Source organism: Pyxicephalus adspersus, chromosome 11 (genome assembly GCF_032062135.1).
Source record: "Pyxicephalus adspersus chromosome 11, UCB_Pads_2.0, whole genome shotgun sequence".
Lineage (NCBI taxonomy): Eukaryota > Metazoa > Chordata > Amphibia > Anura > Pyxicephalidae > Pyxicephalus > Pyxicephalus adspersus.
Window position 1 is genome coordinate 6,872,930 of NC_092868.1, and position 22,560 is coordinate 6,895,489.

Here is a 22,560-nt window from a genome sequence, read left to right on the forward strand (position 1 = left end):
TATTTTTAGCCTTCTTGTCCGTGTTACCAGTGTCCATCCCATCAGCCGGTGTTGAAGAGATTAAGAGCTTCTACAAAGATCATTCTAAGGGTTTTCTAGGTAGCAAAGTAGCCAAAGGTCTTTGAAGTTTATTGCTATTGATGGTAAATATGGACAGATTGATTTAGAACACACAGTATACAGGAAAGTAGAAAGGCAATGCGATGGGAGGCAGAACGGAATGGAGATGTCTGGATTCAGATGTCTGATGTCCAGGACAAAATTCTTCTTCTGAAGCTAGCAACATACACAACGATGGACATGTTTTCCCCTTAACTTAAGTGTTCTGTTCTTGCCTGCCAAGGAATAAACAAGTAGTATTGTAAGCAAAGCAGAGTTAAGATCATTGATCACAGGATAGCCAGAACTGTCTGCTTACATAATTCAAGTTAACATTGGCAAAGCTGCATTTGGAGTCAACCAAAGTTATAAGAATCACATGGTGTATTTCATTTTTATTTTGTATGTAATTTATTATTCTTATTCTTTGTCTACGGACATGGGCTAGCTTTAACCAATCAGTTACTGTCCTTAGTCCTGTTCTTTATTCCAAGACTGCCCGCCAACTTTGTACCTGGCCTTCGAGCTGCTTGTATTGATGTGTCCAAGGGATGCAAACTGGGAGCCATCTGCAGCAAAGTCCAACACCTCTTGTGGATTACTGTAAGTAATAGCCCTACCCTATTTAGGGTTGACTCCCCCTTTCCCGGTACTAAGCTCCTTTTGCATGGACAACCCAACTTCATGTGGATTTGGACCCAAGTTTACGACAGGTTTCTCATTAAGGTAATTTAGCTTGCCTGTAGTAATCCTTCCACAAGAGTCTTTTTTTGGCATAGGGTTACCTTGGAGGAGCCCAGCCCCTGCCCCTCTTTCTCTAGGGGCAACTAACATGGCAGAATCACACAATTTGTCACACTTACTTCTTCCTCACTAAATCGAAGGCGCCTCACTCCTGTGCATGCAGGTAGTTCTGACCCAGGGTGTGCCTGCTCCTCCAAGTTTTATCAGTTTCGCCCCTCCCTCATGCGCATCAGGAAATAGCCTCTTAATTATCCCTTGCTATTTAGCCAGCTCCGACACAGCACTCAGAATTCATGTAACGTGTATCCACAAGTGCTGAGCCCCCTAGCTCTGCTGAGCATTTCTTGTCCACTTGGTAGTTATTTCAGTGCTTTCCTTGTCCAGCTCCTGTGTTAACCCCTTGTTGCTGAGTCGGTCATTTTCCTGGTGCTGTTGCAGTGTTCCTCTCTGTCTGTGGATATCCCTGAGTCCCCTGTGCCTCCTGTTGCTTCCAGTGTCCTCTGTGTTCCCTGTGCCCCAGTGGCCTCTTTGTCACTGGTGTCAGTCTCCTGTATCCCTGGCTATTGACCCCTGGTGTGTGACCTGACCTCTCTTGCTTACTGCCTGCCCTGACAATTCTTCTGCTTGAAGTGATTTGGTACCGTGCATCATCGTGCACCCTAGTGTACCCAAGAACCGCAACCAGGCAGTAACTAGCAATGCAACATCCTCACCACTAGAGGCTCTGAAGAAGACCTCTGCACTTTGGCCTTTTCTCAGGAATCACACCACCTCAGTGCAAGCCGTAGCGCCCCCTAGTGGTCATATCTCTCCAATGGTGACACAAATTATTTTATTTTTGCTTTCTGAGCTATTTTACATCCAAAGCTGCATACAGTCTAGTAAAAAGTCCGAATAACTCCAAACAGCATATATTGTGCACTTTGCCTTCATCCTAAATTGTGGATTTACGCTTTTTATTTTATTTGTGATGTCACTTGGTCTTGTATGTATCTTTTTTTTAACGAAGGCTCTAATTTATTACACTCTGCACCAAACCATAATTTGTCTTGTTATATTTTCCCAGTGTTCTCAATTCCATAGAAGCAATGCTTTCTATGCTGACGATGGCCAACAAGCCAGGAACACCTATATGCCAAATTAAATTGTGTTCCAGGATTTTTTTGCTTTATAGCAGCAAATCGGAATGCAAGGTGTATATATGAATGATTTGCATGGAACCACCCAACATAAGGATATAAGGAATGGACTTCGTATGCTCTGAATTTTTACCTTCACAGGTTTAATTTAAATTTTAGACATATTTATTTAACTTTCTACTGCTTTGCGTATGCTGACTACACCAAAAAAACATTCAGTCCATTCATCATTTAGGTCAATTCGCTCTTGATTTATTCATATTTTGCTGCCCACTTCTAAGATTAGCCACTAGGTGGCAGAAGGAATCATTGTTTTATTGGGAACTGAAATGAGAAGTGTAGAGAGATTCGACCATCTGTCAAAAAATTTTAGACAAATTCACGGGGGAATAATTTATATATAGATCCCTTAGAATGGCATTTATGTATTGAAATGAATAAGAAATATTTTATTATTTCACATAAATGTGTTCTGTTGCATTAAATAACCCTTACAGAGATGTATAAAAGATGCACACCATATGCTACAATGTACAAAAAAGCGCCCAGGGAAGCCATTGAGGTTCATTTACAAAATTAGTGTGGTCCGTTCACTTACAAAACTAAAGAATCACTCTGCAATGGATAATTGCATTACATAGTGAATAGGCTAAATCTCTCCTGACTTTCTGCACTTACCTATTTTGTGCAAAAAAGCATGGTTCCTAGCTCCTGATTGGGTATTTTATGCAAAGTGAATTTCAACTGCGTTCACTGAGTTAGGTGAATAATCTCTTGCAAAGAAAACATGACATGTACTCTACTGCCATCTTGTGGTCTATTAAGAAACTCCAGTGTATGCATTTCATAATGCAGCATCACAACCAGCATAAATCTGATTTGTCATTAATTTCACTGCAGTTTCTAATAATTGCACACATTCCCTAGTTTTCTAAACAGAATTAATTTATCACAAAACAAGTCTTTAAGGAGCACTGATTGGCTAACACACTATCATATTTTCAGAATTTTGCTTCAGGGTTTTTGTGAAACAATTACAATACACCTGCCTTCCTTCCTTTACTTACAATACTTATAATAATAGAATAGAATAATATTAAAGGAGTAGAATAATTAGCAAAAGAAGGCAATGATTACCAAAAAATAGTAATTGCAATTAGATTACAATGTTATTTACACTAAATACATTGAAAGTCATTAAAGCTGAATTCCAAGGGAAATAGAAAATAATTTTTGCAATCCCCCCTCGTTTATACTGTAATGCTTTTTATGACTCGGGGATAATGAATAAGGTGATATGTTTGATTTATTCCTGAGTCCTGCAGACTTTCACATGACCAGTCCTTCGAAGCCGCTTCCCTTCCAATCACAGCTCATTAATGTCCTCCAGAGCAACCTAGGACAGCGGACAAGAGCAGAATCTGGCGGGGAAGTAGTAGGAAAAGTTCTAGTTGCTGTTTCTGCCAACCTTTCCCAGTGGTGACCAACGGTACATTTTTTGTGAAGGTGGGAAAATCCCACCAATGGGGTCCAAACATGGTAGCAATAAATCTTCCCCATAATTTATTCCATGGTTGGTGTTAGGTTTTAACTAGCAAACCATAAAAAAATCTTCTGCAGAACAACTATAGGTTTGCACAATATATAAAAGTAAAAAATAGTTCCTCTAAGCTCTCTAAGGGGAAATGGTTCACCATTGGATAGCCTGCCGTTTGTTGGAATTACCAGAAGTTGTTCGTTTTCCTGCTACAGACCCAATAATTACAATCCAAATCAAAGCCATGTTGACAAATGTCTCTTCTCTTAAATATTGATGTCTAGAATTCTTCAATTAATAGTGGTCATCTCCTCGGTTTCCACCATGTTTTGGCTAGAAGGCTCAGCCGATTCAATCTTCTCTTGGAATGTACTTTCCAAGAGGAACGGTATAGACTTCACTAAGCTCTTCTTAAAATCCCTCCCAATAAAAGCATAGACCATTGGGTTGACACAACTGTTAAAAAACCCTATGGCATAGACAATGTGCGACATAACGAAATCCATCGTGGCACTAATTTCCACATTCATATACTCCAGGAATGGCCACAGATGGAATGGGAACCACAAACAAAAGAAAGAAGATACGATCGTCACAATAACTTTAAAGGGGCGACTAAATTTAGAATGGGTTCTTCTTCTCAGACGAATTACGATAAGGCTGTAGCAGATTAATATGATGGAAAAGGGGATGATGAACATGATGACCAATCTGGTAATGAGCATGGCTTTGTATTGTCCTTCATCAACACCATCGCTGTCTGAATATATTGGAATGCAGTATGAAATGTTGCTGTTAGAATCATGAATAATGTCAAAAAAAGCAAGATACGGGCTGCTGAGTATAAAACAGGCTGACCAGATAACAATGGAGACTGTAGACGCCATTTTGAGAGTTTTGTGGTTTTTGGACCACACCGGGCACATAACGGATGTACAGCGGTCAATGCTGATAACCATTAGAAAAGTGGTACTAACGGACATGTTGAGGAAGAGAGCCGTGAAGATGACTTTGCACATAGCCTGGCCAAAGGGCCAATGGCCGTCCATGATCCACTCTGTGATCTGAAGTGGGAAGAAGACGTCAAAAACGAAGTCAGCGATAGCCAAGTTGAGGAACCAGATGTTGCTGACCGTTTTGGTCATTTTGAATCCTGCAATCCAGATGACCACGCCATTTCCAATGACCCCTAGGATGAAGGTTATGCTATATATGAGGATATTCAGAATTTTTACTGCATTGTAGGTATTTGGGTCTATGACCGGATCCTCTGGAATGTAATAGGTGGTGTAGTCAGTGAAATAAAATGTTAAAAATGGAATGGTGGTTTCCTCCATTTCAACCAAATGTCTGTAACAAGAAAAGAAACAAATATAAAGAAGTGATTGGTTTGAAAAATATTAATTATATAATTAACATCAATTATAATATTAATATTAATCTAGTATATAATTAAAAGCTACTTTTTCCTTTTCATTGGAGAATTTTGCCATCATGTGACGTTAAAGCCAGCCCCCGAGGAACGTTCAGTACATAAAGGAGAGCTATAGAGCTCAGATGTGAGGAATACCCTCTAATCTAATCAGTTTCTCAGTGCATATGAGAATCTCAAGCCCTTGTATGTGTGCTATAAGGAGATGATTTGTACCCGGCCCCTTCCTCAGTTTAGCCCTCATGTCCGTCCCTTTTTCATTGGTTTCCACCAAAACCCTTTTTGTAATTCTGCTTTAAGTATGTCAAGCTATCTGATCCCCCATGCTTTGCACTATGGCTTGTTGCAAATTTGCAAGCTCTGTTCCAAAACTGCACTTGACTGCAAGAGCTAAAAAGTTGCCAGACAATGATGTTAGAAGTCATACAGCCCATACAAAATGTTTATTGGGTGGTGGTGGATGAACAGCAGACAACAGGTGAACATCACAGTGAATCAGAATCAGACTTAATGCTACTCAAAAAAAGAGGTAACTTGTAAAAAGTTTGATTAGTTTGGCCAAACTTTTTAAAACTGTTTAAAGCTATAAAGCTTAAAATTAAAGCCCTGCTGACGTTAATGAAATCAAAGTTCCAAAAAAGAGCAGCAAATGATGCAAAAATGTGCAGAATTAAAAGGCTGCTCCTGGATAGATACATTACGACAAGTGAACGTTATCAAACCCCAAGACATTGGGTTAGGATGCATTAGGACTACAGAACACCAAATCCTACGGTATATTACTTATTTGTTGTTGGGTTTAGTTATATTCTAATACTATTGTGCCAACTCCCTAAACAGTTTTTTCCCTTTTTGCTATAATGTATCAGAAGATATGGTACATATTACTAAATATTGCATGAGTTACAAATCATTCTTCTGTTGCATGGTTTAACTATAACATATATCTTAATATGAATAGTATCACTCTGTGAAGATCACATATTACAATTAGTAGCTATATATTCTGTTCTACATATACAATACAAACACTTGCTCATAGAACTGAACATTTACCATCAATCCAAGGCAAGTGACATTTAAATCTTAATTAAACCCTTGTGTTTCATTACTATAATTACATACTCAATATACTATATGATTTTACTTGGTAAATACGAAGGAGAAGACTGCATATCATGTACAACACAAACGTTACACTACAGTAACAAAACTGCCATCATAGACTAATTCCACCTTTCTCAAAGTCTTTACGACAAAAGAATGTTCAAAATATTTTTAGGTCTGCAAATCTTTGCTAAAACCTTTGGTGATCAGTTTGGTGAATGTCCCCATTACACGGTCATCAGGATGTCAACTTGATGAAACAATCATTGGTGACCTACAGCCGGATTGGCCAAGTTGCATTCACCCTGGACCTAGACAGGTAACATCAAACTAACCACAGGTAAAATAACCACCTGGCAATCTCTAGAGGAACCTTAGGATTCCACAGAACCTTTCCACAGAACCCTTGTACCTAATGACTTCTTCTCTCTGAATTGTAGCTCCTTTCTGCTATGTGCACTATACCAACATCTCTAAGTCTCAGTCTGCACAAATGGTGCAACCAAATAACCAGAAATAAACATATACTGCTCAAAGTAATAAAGGAAACATTACCATTGCATAGCTACAACAACCACTGAGTACGACTTAACCTCCCACAAGTATAAGCAGGACAGGATAATGTGCCAGCCTTTTATAAGTAATACACAAAAAGTAAACGCACCCTAGGCTCAAAACTCACAATAACCTTAGCACCTCCATTAAAAAAAATTGTTAGATCTACATATCTATCATTGCAAGGGGAAGTCTCGGGAACAACACGAAGACCAATCTTATCCTCTCTACTCTAGTAGTGGATATTAAATGCATTAGAACCAAACCACAGGGCATACTGCTATATAGAAAAAAAAAAAGAGCTCGAAAATGAACCTACCTGAGGCTGTCCATGGGCCAAGTGATCTTTTTGGACACAGTTACTAGTTACGTAGAGGCACCTATAATATCCTGTGTCACTATGCATATCAGTCATACAGAAAAGAAAAACACCGATTCCCTTAATCAACCTAATTCAATGAGCCAATAGGGCAGGGGATTGAGTCATAAATGACAATAGATAAAAGGTCTTAAAACTCCCAGGAGATAATCATGTCTAACAAATGGTTGGCTCCACATGTCCATCAAGTTAAGTGTAAGCCCCATAGCCAACAATAAGACCAACATTAGGACCGTTTATGGGTCCCTACACTAAATGGAAGCTAAGCGCACCCCAGCCAAAGTAGAGAATCCACCAAAGGACTTGACAAGTAATAGTCTGCTGATGATACTATAAAATATACAAATGGCTTGTAGCTCTTCCATGGTAGCATGCCATCATGGTTGTGAGATATTCACCACTATTGAGCCACGTAGCTTCAAATACATTTTCAAGTTCAGTATGATGTTGCAACAAAAAATACAATTTATGCACATTCCATGCATTTTTGGCAATCCATAACCTTGTGACTGCTGGCTATTAAACTATAATAGAGGTGTTCGTTATTCCTACACACTGATCCAATTCAATGTGCATAGCAAACCTCATAAAGTACCCTTACCTTTGCTTGTCTTCTGCAAGATTTCTTTGACCTTCCTCGCACTTATTACCAAGATCAATAAGACCATGATCAAGTCAAGTGTAATTTTTTTTTTTTTTTTGCTCCTTGTGACTGCTTATGATTGGCTTGAATAGAGATTATGCACACAAAAAGATAATCCCATATCACATTGTTTCAGTTGTTCTTATGCTGTTGATATGTATCTGTCTAGATGCAAGACAAAGGAAGTGGACCGTTGAAGTCAGCTATCTTGAGCATTCAGGACGTAAGTTAATCAAAAGATTATTGTAATAGTAATAAATAAAATGAATTATGGAATCATGAAAAATAGATATTTATTGAAGATCAATTCATTTGTGCTTCCTATTGGTTCAAATACATTTGGAATTCCCTCTTCTTTGGTATACTCCCCTTCAGCACGTAGAAGAGAATAGTACATGGTGGGGCCAACATAATGATAAAGGGTGCCAAGCAATGGACAACCCATAAAGGAAATGTATACAGTACCTATTGGCCCAATTCAGTTTCTAAGCAGAGGCTTATACAATTAGGTGGGCAATCTGTGTAGGCAGAGGAGGATAGGTTAGGTTAGGGTTCCTTTTAGTGTAAAGCCTAATTTTAGGTTTTTGATGGAATTATGAAGTCTTAAGACCTCTCAATGGTTTCTTAATTCTGCAAGGGCCATTTTTAAGACCTGTGTCGAGTTGCAGAAATCTGCCATGGGCTCAACCACAGCCCCAACCTCCTCCATTCAAGTAATAAGGAGTTTTTGGGATGATTTTTTAGCACGTAGCTACACACATGCCACTTTTGGTCATACAGTTGTGGCCTAAAGTTCTGCACCATGGCTGCAGCAATGTGCAAATATTGTTGCCCAGAGCACAGTTTGCGACTTTTGGCCATACAGCAGCAGTTTGCTGTGCGTCCAGTAGTGCTATCTGAGCAGTTTGACACCTGGGCCTGATTTTTTAAAGCTCTCATAGACTGGAGAAGATCGACTGTCATGGGAAAATCTGGGTGATTCAACAAACCTTGAATGTATTTCTTAAAAATTTCCTAAAAATCATTTGCTTTTATTTGGCAAATGATTACAATCCTTGGTCTATTCCAAGTTTGCTGGATCACTCAGGTTCTCCCACGATAATCTATCTTTTCCAGTCTTGGAGAGGTTTAATAACTCAGGCCCCTATGTCAGAAAATATTGTATTAGTGATTCTAACTCTTAATATTGGTCCTGCAGACTATTGTCGAAGGTACTGGAAGTAAGAGAATGTTTGAGGGAACAGGAGGTGAGGGGAAATATCTCAATGGGAAGATCTTAACTAAAAACCCCCTCAAAGTCCAGGATCTCCACACATTTTTACCTAACATGGAGCAGTAAATTCAGTACAGTTTGGTTTACAAAGTGGAGGAAAAATACCTTGAGGACTGGAAGGGAACACCTCAGATTTAATCCTTCTACATTCCATTTTGTGGAAAATGTTTTTCATTACGATTTTGGTGGCCCCTATCTGAGAGGGTTTATCCATTTCGCATGGAGAACTATCCACTTCCTACTGTGTCTTTGAAATATTAAAGAGAAAATAAACTCAAACCTCACCCAAAACCAAAAAAGTACACTTACCTTCAATCCCGCAGAGCAGTCGATCAGTCTGGATGTCTCTTCCATCGGGTCCCAGGTCGTCCCAGCATCTGTCTTCGGGCCAGCACCCCAGGCGCCGCCATCTTCTCCTCTTCTTATAGGTTCTTCTTACTACGTCACCCAACACAGGCGCTAGATTGGGTGACATAGATGGGAAAAAATTTGCCGATCTCTCTGCTCATGCATGGGATCAGCAGTTTTTTCCCTTTTGACGAAAGGGTTTCTTGAGATGCTCGGGCATGCGCAGAAGGAGCACACAAGAGCCTTCTGGGATGTGTGACATAGGTATCCCTGGAGACTTTGTACCCCCATTTATCCTTGATTGCCTAGGTGATCAAGAATTAGGGGGTGGTGCTGCGCCCTTTTTTTTAAAAAAAAGGGTGTTGCACTTAAAAAAAGAAAAAAAGTGAAAATTCTTAGTTTAGGTACACTTTAAGCAAAGTATATGAGCTATATCCTTACGTATATATGCTATGTATGCCAAATACAAATGAAGTTGTAAATCAAATTGAACCTGTATATTAATTTAACCTAAGGCTACCTTCTCCCTTTCACCTGCTAATCTATGTACCACTGTACCTGGTATCAGCATATATATAACTGTAAGGATGGTGCTTTATTATAAACATATCTAGTCTACATTTTTTTATTTATGTTGTATACAGTTCTTGCATTCCCATGTACAACGGAGATCAGACTAGGACAAGAGGAAAAAGTGACCCTCTTGGTAATAAAGAGATGTGTTCATAAGAATACTGCATCTATTTCACTGTCCAATTACGGGGTGAAGCAGGAAAAAGACCAGTCAACTTGAAACTAGCATGAGGGTAGTAGATAGCAGATATCTTTCCTGACTTATGGTTTTAGTTTGTTTGATGTCAATATTGATAATAGAGACAGAATTAAATCCATCGTTTTCTAATATTTAATGAGTTTTAATTGATTATATTTGACTTAATGGACTACATAATGCTACATTTGTAACACATTATAATAGTTGTCCCCAACCTTTTCCAGCTCGCGGACAACTAAATGCTCAGACTCCATCCCAAGCACGCATGCGCGGGGTGCCGTGTGTCACTCAAAGGGGAAGAAACTCCCCCAGAGTGACGTCATGATGCTAGAACCCACCCACTCTCCCTGGTCTAAGCCTGCAATGGGAGAGTGGGCGGGTTGTGTCATGAGATGCCCTGCCCTGCGGTCCCTACGGGGGACATGGTCTGTAGCTCTGGTCATGCGCCCCCCCCAAGCCGGTCCTTTTCCTGACCCCGCTGGGGGGTTGGTGGACTGGCCAGAGCCTTGGCCTGCCTGTCAGACAGGGGGTTAGGGACCCTTGCATTATACCACAAAATATACACAATAACAATATATGTAATATTAATAAAAAAGCAATAGATTTTCCAAAGCAAAAAAAATGCCCATATGCTCTTAATACTATTTTTAATATTTACTGTGTTTTAGCTCATACATACTTTTAAAGCCCCTTTAAAGCCCCTTTTTTTTTTCTTTTATTTTAAAGCATGCAGTGTATATTTATTGTGCTATATTTTTGGATACTTCCCTATGTCAGGGGTGTCAAACTGAAATACATAGAGGGTTGAAATGTAAAACTTAGACCAAGTAAGGGGCCAAACTTGAAATGTATTGTAAAAATTGAAGAAGTTTTACTACTTCATCCATAACTAACAAAAGCAAACCCTTTTACACACACTTTAAGGTTGAAAAGACTAATTTCTATCTATCTATGCAGGTTGTGTGTGGTTCATCCTCCCACATCACAAGTTTGTCTGACACTAAATATTACGCTAAGCAGCCTCTAATGGATTGAAAAAACACAATGCCCCTGGTAGTCAGGCACCATGTGATCATTGCCTAGGCTTTGTATCATATGATGTGTGTACAGGACTAATGTCTTGCATGTATTGCATGTATTGAAAATGATGATGCAAGGTGGTAACGCGGGCGAGCAGGCCGGCCAGATGTAGTTCTTTTTCTGAAGTTTTTGGAGGGACAAAAAAAGGACCTTGATGGCCAGATTTTGACATCCCTGTCTTAGATGCACAAAGGCAGCTCCTGTATATTGCATGTTTAGGGGATCAGTCTGGAGTCAAAGCCAATCAGATGTCAAAGGAATTGCCAAAACATATAAGAAGAAGCAGACTACAGAGTGTGTTGGCACAGGGTCTTGTAGTCTTAAAGCCTGCAAAGGTAAGTTTACTAAACTTTGAACTTAAATGCAGGATTGTTGCACATTAAGCTTGTATCTGGATTAGGGGAGAGCAAACACTGTATCTTAACTCTGATCTATAATAGTCCTCGAATAGTATAGAAATAGTAATATTTATAAAGATGATGTTATATAATAAACAAATAGGTCCTTGTAGTTCACCTTTCCAGTCTTTTAACCCAACACATTTTGCAAATAATAGTACTTTCTATACTTACACGTCACACAATCTTTGTTGAAACTTTCCTCTCTCGGGACCCCTACAACTGGACTCTATAGATTATATTTTTTCCCCTTTTTAGTGCACATCAAGGCCTACTGCCTTCCATATTGATCACCTCCTCCTGTTGTCATGTCTTTTAATAGGCTTCATCCCCTTTTGAAACTCTTTTTACACATCCATATTCATTATAACGTGATGCCTTTAAGCATACCCTTAAAACACACCTCTTCAAAAGAGCGTACAACTTAATAAATTCTGATATTAGGATCTAACTTCACATTCCACTATCTAACATGGAACCTGCTACAAAGCTTGACCATTTGTGAACTGGTACAATAGTCATGGCATACCAATTTCACACTTGACAAGATTGCATCAGCCCCCAACTCCCATAGGGCCAAACAAGATCTTTCATTTATTGGTCCAGGAGGTTACGACAACCCCCACTTCAAATAAGGTTTATTGCCTAATAAATAACAAAATACTAGCTAACTAACTATGTCTATGTTTTTTTTTTAATCTGAGATATGTTTATTTCATTAGTGGTTGAACTTGATGAACTATGTAACTGGTTCTGTATTACAGCAGTGATATAAGATGAGAGAGTTTGGTGTCCCCTAAATTCTGGTGAAAATTGGGAGATTTTTGCTGAATTATGGTAAAGGCATTAAAGTCAACAGGGAAGGTGGGAAGGATGAGCTTTTAATTATGGTTATAGAAGCTCCATTCAATTATTCTCAACAGTTTCTTGTGCAAAAAAAATAATTAAAAAGAGCAGTGAACAAGCAATACTCATACAATGATTACATACAATAATAAATGGTAAAAATACCCAAATAACACTAAATAAAATAAACTACCCCCACATAAATGTATGCAAAATGAAAAAACTTACATGCTATAAATCCTGAAAAAAAAAGTGATTGGATTCCCTGGCATTGCCCTTTCTCCTCTACAAGCGAGCTAATTAGTTCCCTTTTCTCTTTCCATTTTCTTGGGTTTATTTTAATTCATTGATAGTGTTTTCCATTCTAGAGCTGATCATTTTTCTCCAGCTAGAACCTCTGCCTTTGCCCAATAAGACATAAAGAATGGGATTAAGACAGCTGCTGATGGAGACCAGGCAAAGGCACAAAGAACTTATTATGAAATCAATAAGCACTTGATGTAAATTTTCATCCTTTGCTACAAATGGCCACACATTGTATGGAAACCAGCAGCCAAAGAAGCAAGCCACAACGGCTATGATAATCCGGAAAGTTCTCTGATATCTTCTGGGCCTTTTAATTGGGTTAGAACAGAGTCTGAAGATAATCAGACCATAACAAATAAGAATTATGAGAAACGATATCCCAAAGATGATAACGCTTCGAATTAACTTTAAATACTTATCAACTGGTGAATTTTCCATCTGACAAAAAAATAAAAGTTGACTATACAAAGGAACAATTGCATAGAAAAGATGAACGTCTATTTGTAAGCTCAACATGCATGTTATTGTAACAAATGTGGGTACAATCCATATAAACACAGAACAAATTTTAGCTAATTTTTGTGTACGATGTACTTTGGCCCACAGCGGCCACATGATGCTCACACAACGATCAATGCTAATGACTGTTAGGAACAGAACACTGATAACGGAATTGATGTACAATGCGGCAAAATTGGGTATCAGTAAATAAAGTCTACCATCATCTGACATTAGCCACACTGATATCCTGAAAGGAAGAGAAATGCAAAACAGGAAGTCAACAATGGCCAAGTTGACAAACCACACCGCACTAACAGTCTTCAACTTGAATCCGGCGATCCAAATTACCAGGCCGTTCCCCAGAATTCCAACTATAAAAGCCACACAAAAGCAAGTAATAATCAAGACTTTGGAAATGGTGAATGCAAGCTGAAATGATGGCAAATCAAGTATTTTCATGACGTCTTTGAGGTCCAGGGTGAAATTCTTATCTTTGCACGTTGACCTGTTGATAAAAAGGGAGAAGATATTAAAAAAAGACACTATATGGCCAAAAGCCTGTAGATACCTGATTATACCACCTATATAATGATGAATATCAATAGGGAATTGGTCTGCTTGGTGGTAATAATAGCCACGACTCTTCTTGGAAGGCTTTCTTAGATTTCTGCGTGGACTGTGTTTCAGTGAAACATCCAGTGAAAAGATCCTGGATGACCTGGCTTACCATTAGGGTTTCAGTTTATCTCAAGGATATTCTATAGGATTTAGGTCAGGGTTCTGTACAGATCAGTTGGGTTCCTCCACACCAAGCTGATCGAACTGGTCTTTATGGAGCTGGTTTTGTGCACATGGACTGGAAGAGAAATAAATTTTTTTACCTATAATGATAGTAACTTGAGTCACTGTAATATTCAATTTGATCTGAAGTATTCATGGCTGTGGAGGTTCTACAGAAACAAAATGAACATAATTTTATTAGAGCCGTCCAATGAGTACACTTTGATTTTTGTGAATAGGTATAACATTGAATGAACTATGTGGGACTGAGAATGACCAGGTGTCCAACCTGGTTCCAAGGGCCTTCATACGCCAACCCTTTAGAATCCATTCACACCCATCCATCCTGGTTGCTTTATGTAGAATATTATTATGTGTTATCAAATAAATGGGCTTGGTGTTTAACTGGGGACACTCATTTTCAACAAATTCAGAAGGGTCAAATACCTCAGACACAAATGGAGGATACAGTACTGGAATGGAGGGCAGGCAGGAGATATAACCTACAAGGATACATGAGTAAATTATAGCTTTTCTTTCAAGGAACTTTAACTCTGACCTCCAACCTTGACTTTAATTTTGCAAAGTTTACAGGCACTTTAATTGTACTGACTTTTATACTTTCTTACCCTAACTTTCATAAAACTGTAGCAAGTCAGATCCAGCACCATTCCTGGTGGGAGCACATTCTTTACCTTTCCTTCTCATCAAGAGACCAGGTATAGGTCATTTCACATCACACGTAGACATTGCTATGGATTCCTGTTGTCAAAAAGCTATGTACTATGTAACATCCTAACAACCATACTCACTAGCAATTATCTGCCTGCACTGCATAAAGAAGCAAAAAAAAAACTTGTCAATGACATCACTAGGTCTATTGTAGAGTAAAGAAATGGAAAAGGAAAGGTTATTTAGAAAAATGATGAGGGTGTGAATAGAGGAACCAGGGGAAGCAAAATATAAGCAGATCATGTAGACAAATAGAGGAAGCTTTCCTAGAAGAAACGACCCACAAATAGCCGGTTGACCTGGTGGTTGCCTAGCCTATAATTACAAGGAAGAGAAAAGAGAAAAGAAAGGGAAGGCTTTTAAATGGCACTCATAAAGTAATCTTACTGGGTAAAACATTATTTTAATAATTATTATTTAATTTTTTTAATTATTCCCGACGGTGAAACGGGAAGGGTGACCATCTGTGTTTTTCACTTACCTGTATAAATATAAGTTTGGCAAACTGTAATGTCTATTTTAATGCTGTACTGTTGTTTAATATACGTACAAGTGTTTTTTTTCTATAACAATTTGATTGTCTTTTTTATATACACCAGTAATTACTAAAATAATGTTTTTACTCAGTAAGATTACTTTATGAGTGCCATTTAAACACCTTCCCTGTCTTTTCTCTTTTCTCTTCAAATGTCTTTATAAGCAGATCATACTTCATCTTGACATTTTTTAAAAAGGCCACATGCATATCACTTTTCAAATTTTGTTTTGAATATACAAGTCTTAGTTTCTTTTAAATATCTCACCAAAAGTCAAATATAATATATATAGTAAACTCTCTCTCTCTTTCCCACAATCATATTCTTCCCTTAGTTCCCTCTGTCTCTTGACCTGGCCACGGATGCTAAAATCTGAAACTTAGATTTACCAACCATATGGGTTTAAAACACATACAGCTTTTTACCATGTACAAGTACAGATCTTTATTCCCGGACCTTTCCTCCCTCTTACCGAAGATAGCTGTGATGAAGTCTCCGGAGGCTTGTATCTTCCCAGTGCAGCTAAACACAGTTGTGAGTCGCTGTCAAGAGTTTTCTTAATTTTTAATCTCCTATAAAGTGATAAGGTTCAGCAGTTACAGATACAGAAAAGTTTTAGTTCCTGTTTTTGTTGCTCAGCTGGAAAACATTAATGGGGTAAAAAGAAATCCAGAGATAGTAAAATATGTGATGGGGAATATATGAAATTTTAACGTGGATGGGTATGAAGCAGTGATATAATCTAACTATGGCCTTAATTCTGCATTAAAGCATTTTAAAGCAAACTTTTTATAAATGTGCTTAGCTTGATTTATAGTCCACAAACTAGCTAAAAGCTAGTAGGAACAAGGACTGCAGTCGTACCCACACCATAGACTGCAGTCGGAAGGTGGAAGCAAAGAGAATGTAAATCAACAATCATCCAATGAGTAAATTAATTCATCTAATCCAAGATTTTCTCATGATTCACCCAGTCCACAATAACAGCCTATGTTTTAGACATACATCAAAAATGTAATTACTCAAGAATCTGAATTACTTTCTGGATGTCCATTGGAGTTTTCCTCTGGATAGACCCCATTACACATATAGATGGCATTACCATACACAAAGATCAATAGGAAACCCATGTGAATATAATTGGCACCATTATGGTTTAATATCATCATGAAAAACTTCACCTCCATTATCAGGTGATACAAATAACACGGGTAATATCTAATAGATTCCAATTCTTTTAACAGTAGCCCGCCATCTCTTTTTTAGAGATATTCTGCCACCCTGTCAATGGAGAGCAGGTAAAGAAGTATGCACTGAAATGCTTTATACGAAATTATGAAATTTTAATAGGCAGCTGATATTTCTCAACTCCCCCCAGCGGGTTTGAAGATTCAAGACACAGAAACAGCCGTGACTGGATCTGGATGCAGATTAAGCCTGTTGGGGCTGCTTACATCACAGCCAAGATGGCAGGACCCAGCAGCAGTCTAAGGGTTATTGGGTGTCTCAACAATTATCAAATATGCCTAAAATTTAATAAAGTCACATATAATTTTATGGAAAGATTTTAATTGAAATTATTGGTCTGGTGGTATGGCCTATTTAAAGCATATTAAAGTAGATAACACCAAAGATGGATTATTGGAGAATGGAGCACCAGGCAAGCAGTGGTTGTATCTGGGCCCCTGAAAATTGGTTGGGTCCTAGGCTCTTGCCCAGATTGCCCTATGGATATTATGGCTCTTCAATTATTACACAAAAATCCAAGAGGGAACAAGGTCAAATAATTTGCCAACCAGACTCCAGCTCTCAATGAAAATGTATTTTGATGAGACTTATCATTTGAGTTTGACATGAATTTTGTGTATAAAGAAAAAAATAAAATCATTATGTCTTAATATTAATTTTGTTTTTATTGTTTATATATGATTTAATGTACTGCATAATTCTATACAAATTGTAACACATCATACACAAAATGTATTGAATACATATACATACAGTTGTGGTAATAAAAATAAAAAATAAGCATATGTAATATGTATTACAACAGTGATACGTGATCTGGGAGTTTGGTATCTCCCAAAGTATGGTGAAAATCAAGAGATTTTACAAAGGGTTGTGAGGGACTTTAAAACATGATTTTAGAAATCCTTTTAATTATCTGGAACCTGTTCTAGTGCCAAGAAAACACTGTATTAAAATAATGAATAAGCACACACATGAAAGGTGAAAAAGACACAAAGAACAAAATAAATGAACCTCACACCTAAATGTATGTAAGGAATTTGTGGAAGAAAGCATTACAAAGTAAGTTGGATTTCCTGGAATGACAATTTCTGTCCTACAAGCATTATTAGACAGAGAAATAGATTCATTGGCAATTCTGACCTGGACCAATTGTTCTATTTACTTTCTATAAATGTTCATGTGTGTTGGCTTAAGTATGTACCATCCTATGGGAAGTCTGGGTACACTCTTTGGAATGGTGATATAAACAGTGATATAGTCTAAACACAACCATGCTTGAGCTTTCCATTGCTTGGGTTTATTTTAACTCATTGATAGTATTTTCCATCCTAGATCTGATCATTTTTCTCCAGCTAGAACCTCTGCCTTTACCCAATAAGACATACAGAATGGGATTAAGACAACTATTAATGGCAACCAAGCAAAGGCACAAAGAACTTATTATTAAATCCATAAGCACTTGATTTAAAGTTTCTTTTTTTGCTACAAATGGGCACACATTGTATGGAAACCAGCATCCAAAGAAGCAAGCCACAACGGCTATGATAATCCGGAAAGTTCTCTGAAATCTTTTGGGCTTCGTAATTGGGTTAGAACGGAGTCTGAAGATAATTAGTCCATAACAAATAAGGATTACAGCAAAGGAAAGCCCAAACATGATAAAATTTCGAGTGAGCATTAAATATTTTCCAATTAAAAAATCCTTAGACTGACAGAACTCATAAAGGTGGCTATACAGAGGGACAAATATATAGAAAGGATGTATGTCTAGTTCTAATTTAAATGTGCATATTATTGCAATACTTAAAGGTACAATCCATAGAAACACAGAACAAATTTTGGCTAGTTTCTGTGTACGATGAACTTTGGCCCACAGTGGCCACATGATGCTCACACAACGGTCAATGCTAATGACTGTTAGGAACAGAACACTGATTATGGAGTTGATGTACAACAGAAAAAAATTAAATAGTAGTAAAAGTTCTCTATGGTAATGTGACATTAGCCAAACTGTTATCCGCAAAGGGAGAGAAATACAAAACATGAAGTCAACAATGGCCAAGTTCATAAACCACACCGCACTGACGGTCTTCATCCTAAATCCGGCGATCCATATTACCAGGCTGTTTCCCAAAATTCCGGCAATGAAAGTTATACAGAAGCAAGCAATTATTAGAACTTTGGAAATGGTGAATGCAAGCTTAAATGATGGCAAATAAAACATCTCAATATCAACGTCATACACGCTGAAATTGTGTCCTTTGCAGTTTGACCTGTTGTTAAAAGGAGAAAACATCTTAGAAAAGATATAACTAATATTAAGTTATCACATGACCATATGTTTTTAGATACGTGACTGTAAGATGTAGATCTGGATTGGGTGATCTGTACATCCACAGGCTGAATTGGCTGAGCCGTACGTTATAGCTGACAACCATCATGCACCCAATAAAGCCAGCAGACATTGACAAGTGTCAACATTCCCCTGGATACCTGACTGTAAGATCTATATGAAATTATTAAACATCCCATTCCAAAATCATAGAAATTATTCTGGAGTTAGTCCCAGTGATGGTCAGAATGGAATCAGAATTGATTTTGACTTGGATAAAAGCTAATCTGACCTTAGATCAAAGCTCAGAATTTCGGCAATATGAGCCTGATTTCCGAGTTACCATATGTAGTTGCCTGTTCTTGGGATAACCAATGACAGGCTGCCATTCTCCATCTTTTAAAGCATGCCCAGAAATACAACAGTGCAGCCTGACCGGATTGGCTAAGCCGCACATCCGCTGGCTGGATTGGCTAAGCCGTACATCCACTGGCTGGATTGGCTAAGCCGAACGTCCACTGGCTGGATTGGCTAAACTGTACGTCCACTGGCTGGATTGGCTAAGCCGTACGTCCACTGGCTGGATTGGCTAAGCCGTACGTCCACTGGCTGGATTGGCTAAGCCGTACATCCACTGGCTTGATTGGCTAAGCCGTACATCCACTGGCTGGATTGGCTAAGCCGTACATCCACTAGCTAGATTGGCTGAGCCATACTTTATAGTTGACAACTAGCATCCAAAAAAGCTCCAAGTAAGCTAACTTAGGAGCCATAGTACAAAGCTCAAACTATGGTTTTGAAGGATTTTCCAAAGCCTGAGACCTGTTAGGTATGGTTCCATATTCTTTTGTCTCAGAAACACACTTGGAGAGGTTTTAGATATAGCACGGGAACAGGGAGGGGATGCAAGTCAATGGGGGGCCAATACACAATTGCAACAGTCCAACACTGCTTTAGGACTGGAGATGATAATACATGGGTGAGCTCAATAGTGAGCCATAGCTTCCTAACTATCATTAGAGTTTCACTTTAAATGTCAACACAAGTGAATTAACAAAGTGAATTTTCTGGCGTATGAAGAGTTTTTTTTTTTTTTTTTATTGTAGGTAATAAAAGGCAACTAGTAACTAGTATTGCTATTACATATTCAGTTTTACTGCTCTTTTGTGGTATTTGCCCACCTTCATGCAGATAAATCTTTTTCACATTTAGAGTACAAAAATACTTTTTTACCAATAATTATAATGACTTGAATCATTGTTGTAAAAATCCATTTCATCTGAAGTATCCATGACTGTTGAGGTTCTACAAGAACAAAAAGCAAATAAGTTAGTAGAGAGCAAAAAAGACATAAGTGAAACATTGACAGTATTCCTTTTTGCTTTGTGAATTCCTAAACATTGATGCACTTCACTATTCTTCATCTTCTTTTACCTCAACCTTAAGGACCTCAATCTTAAGTTTTGTTCCTTTCAAATGGCATTCATGATATTCTCTTTATGGTTGAAATCTAAGTCCTATTGAGGCAGTTTTCCTTTACTTTTTTCCCCAAGGACACAACTCAAAAGCAAACACTCCTAGCAATCTTAGAAAAGTGAGGGGAAATGCAATATTGGAAAATTTTTACTGATCTAAATGTCTACATGGAAAGATCATTCCCTGACACCTACCGTTTCAGCGATAACTGGAAAATGATGTTTCATGACTCATGCAGTGATTAAAGTCATCAGGACAAACAGAAAGAGAGTTATATAGGGAGCACAGACAGCAGAAACAATCTGACATTACTTACCCTCTCTATCTAAAACTAAAAGAAAACATATTCCTATTTAGATATACTTATTCAACATGAGCACAATGTTTTTTGGTAACTATTATAATTTTGTGAAGACTATAAAATAAGAGTAGCTTTGGAAACAAATTGCCCAATATATCCAAAAACACCTGGTCAGTTAATTGCCCTTCACTCCCCTTTGGGCAATATTTGGCATAGTGAGTGGAGACAGTATTCGCTACTCCCGGGGTGCCAAACGGCTACTTCTCCTTTTATCTGCGGTGGTAAGGAAGTCCATTCTTCTGTATTGGATTTCCACTTCCCCTCCCTCCATCCAGTTGTTCCTTATGAAGCTTTAACATCTATTTAAATGGAATAGGTTGAGGCCTCCTACTAAAAGGAAACTAAAACTTCACAATTTTTTGACACATGGGAGAGTTTCATTGAAACTGTGAACATAACTACTACAACTCAACTCTATAACGGTTTAATCAAACTACCTGGTACTCCAACAGAACCTTAGAAGGTGATCCCCCATAACGCTCCCCACTCAAAGTGTCACAAATTAAATGTTCCATCAGCCTCTAGAATAAAAGCAAAATTTCTCCCTTACCCATTGGGTTTCCTGGACCACATCTATCCAAGGAAACTGAGCAATATTGGCGAACCATTAGATTACCCCTGACATCGCCATACCAATTTATTAATTTTGTTCCTTTCTTTTTTTTCTTGCTAACTAACTGCAAGAATAATATGTATAATTATTCATTTGTACATTCAAATGAATTGCTGACAGGTTTGTATCAATCTGTAACACATATCAACTTCCCCTATTTTTGTAACTGCATTGTTTGTCCTGAAAGCTGGTGTAACTCAATAAAAAATAAAGAATATTTTTTTTCAAGAAAGAGTAGTGTTAAAAATTCAATAGGTCCAGTTGGGTCCAAATTATTCCTATAGATCCATTAAATGTAAAAATATATTAAACTCTGCTTATCATAGTCATTAGTTTTTTTAGCTTTTGAAACTAAGTGTCTTTTTCATGCTTGATACAGAACTATGTTAGAAATGTACAGAACAGAGCAAACAGTAGGATAAATCTTCCATAAATTGAGAAAGTGTTCCACCAGTTAAGCGAGTATACTACCTCTGTTCTTATAGGGAACTTGAACGCTAACCGCCAGCCTTACCTTTAGGATGTATGTGCAATGTGAAATTTTCATAAAACTGCGGCTAATCAAATAAAACCTGCCTCACCTTCTAGCTGGAGGGCACCCTTGCCCATTTCTTACCAGTTTGACTGGAGTACATTGTTCAATTATGGGATATAAGTCATTTCAGTTATAGATACTCCACATTACACATAGGCATTACTATGGATTCCTGTTTTCAAGACACTTTGTACAGCACTATATATATATATATGCTATATCAATATAAATATGATAAACATAATAAACTTTTTCTCTCCCATATTCTGCATTCATATTCTTCCTCAACAATGATTGCAAAAATTTGGGAAATTCTTACCGAAGTTAGTAGTTATTAGGTCTCTCGAGTCTTGTATATTCCTAGTGCTGGAAAATACAGTTGTGAGTGGTTGTCATACGTTTTATCAGTCTTGAATCTCTCTTGAATTAAGAGATTACATTCAGCCGTTTTCCTGTGATTAAGACATACAAATGACATTGAAATTGACAGCATTCAATTAGGTAAGAATCATCTGAGATTAGCAGACAGGTGTAAATTGATGAGTGACTACTGATAAAATTGACAATAGCCATTATCTGCTGGATCAATGCTCAGATGATTTTTTTCCAGATTGACACCCTTGACACATTCGTGGGGAATCCATATCTGAAATTTACTCCATTTTGGTTCACAATCAGGTACAACTAATATTGCTAATAGATAATAGATTCCAACTCCACCATCTCTTCTTAGGGGTTACAACTTGAAATAATACAATGTCAAACTTATGTCCAGCTTGTGAGGT

General features: G+C 37.9%; 3 protein-coding genes across 4 annotated transcripts; all 3 read right to left on the bottom strand.

The window, feature by feature from the left end:
- Positions 1-1,658: 1,658 nt before the first annotated feature.
- LOC140341055 (chemerin-like receptor 1) lies at positions 1,659-8,618 on the bottom strand. The gene is made up of 2 exons (XM_072426577.1): positions 7,594-8,618; positions 1,659-4,869 (listed from the first exon to the last, which is right to left on the bottom strand). Exon 2 carries the CDS (start codon positions 4,854-4,856, stop codon positions 3,810-3,812), a length of 1,047 nt encoding a protein of 348 aa, XP_072282678.1. The 5' UTR covers positions 4,857-4,869; positions 7,594-8,618; the 3' UTR covers positions 1,659-3,809.
- Positions 8,619-10,689: 2,071 nt separating this feature from the next.
- Positions 10,690-17,020, bottom strand: LOC140340962 (C3a anaphylatoxin chemotactic receptor-like). Its single transcript, XM_072426440.1, has 3 exons — positions 15,680-17,020; positions 14,041-14,109; positions 10,690-13,664 (listed from the first exon to the last, which is right to left on the bottom strand). The coding sequence occupies exons 2-3, from the start codon at positions 14,094-14,096 to the stop codon at positions 12,686-12,688; spliced, it is 1,035 nt and encodes a 344-aa protein (XP_072282541.1). The 5' UTR covers positions 14,097-14,109; positions 15,680-17,020; the 3' UTR covers positions 10,690-12,685.
- Positions 17,021-22,224, bottom strand: LOC140340961 (C3a anaphylatoxin chemotactic receptor-like). 2 transcript variants are annotated; one of them, XM_072426439.1, is made up of 3 exons: positions 22,095-22,224; positions 20,024-20,095; positions 17,021-18,731 (listed from the first exon to the last, which is right to left on the bottom strand). In XM_072426439.1, exons 2-3 carry the CDS (start codon positions 20,080-20,082, stop codon positions 17,756-17,758), a joined length of 1,035 nt encoding a protein of 344 aa, XP_072282540.1. In that variant the 5' UTR covers positions 20,083-20,095; positions 22,095-22,224; the 3' UTR covers positions 17,021-17,755. The 2 variants fall into 2 exon arrangements, with proteins under 2 accessions (XP_072282540.1, XP_072282539.1); XM_072426438.1 differs by having other exon boundaries at positions 20,024-22,218.
- Positions 22,225-22,560: the final 336 nt, after the last annotated feature.

Bases quoted from the DNA above. Each gene is read 5' to 3' on its own strand.
- LOC140340962 (XM_072426440.1), bottom strand. From the start codon at position 14,096: ATGAATACTTCAGATCAAATTGAATATTACAGTGACTCAAGTTACTAT. The intron at 13,665-14,040 runs GTAAAAAAATTT...TTTTATCAACAG, and splicing joins TCAAGTTACTATCATTATAG to GTCAACGTGCAAAGATAAGA.
- LOC140341055 (XM_072426577.1), bottom strand. From the start codon at position 4,856: ATGGAGGAAACCACCATTCCATTTTTAACATTTTATTTCACTGACTAC.
- LOC140340961 (XM_072426438.1), bottom strand. From the start codon at position 20,214: ATGAAGAATAGTGAAGTGCATCAATGTTTAGGAATTCACAAAGCAAAA. The intron at 18,732-20,023 runs GTAAAAAAGTAT...TTTTAACAACAG, and splicing joins TCAAGTCATTATAATTATTG to GTCAAACTGCAAAGGACACA.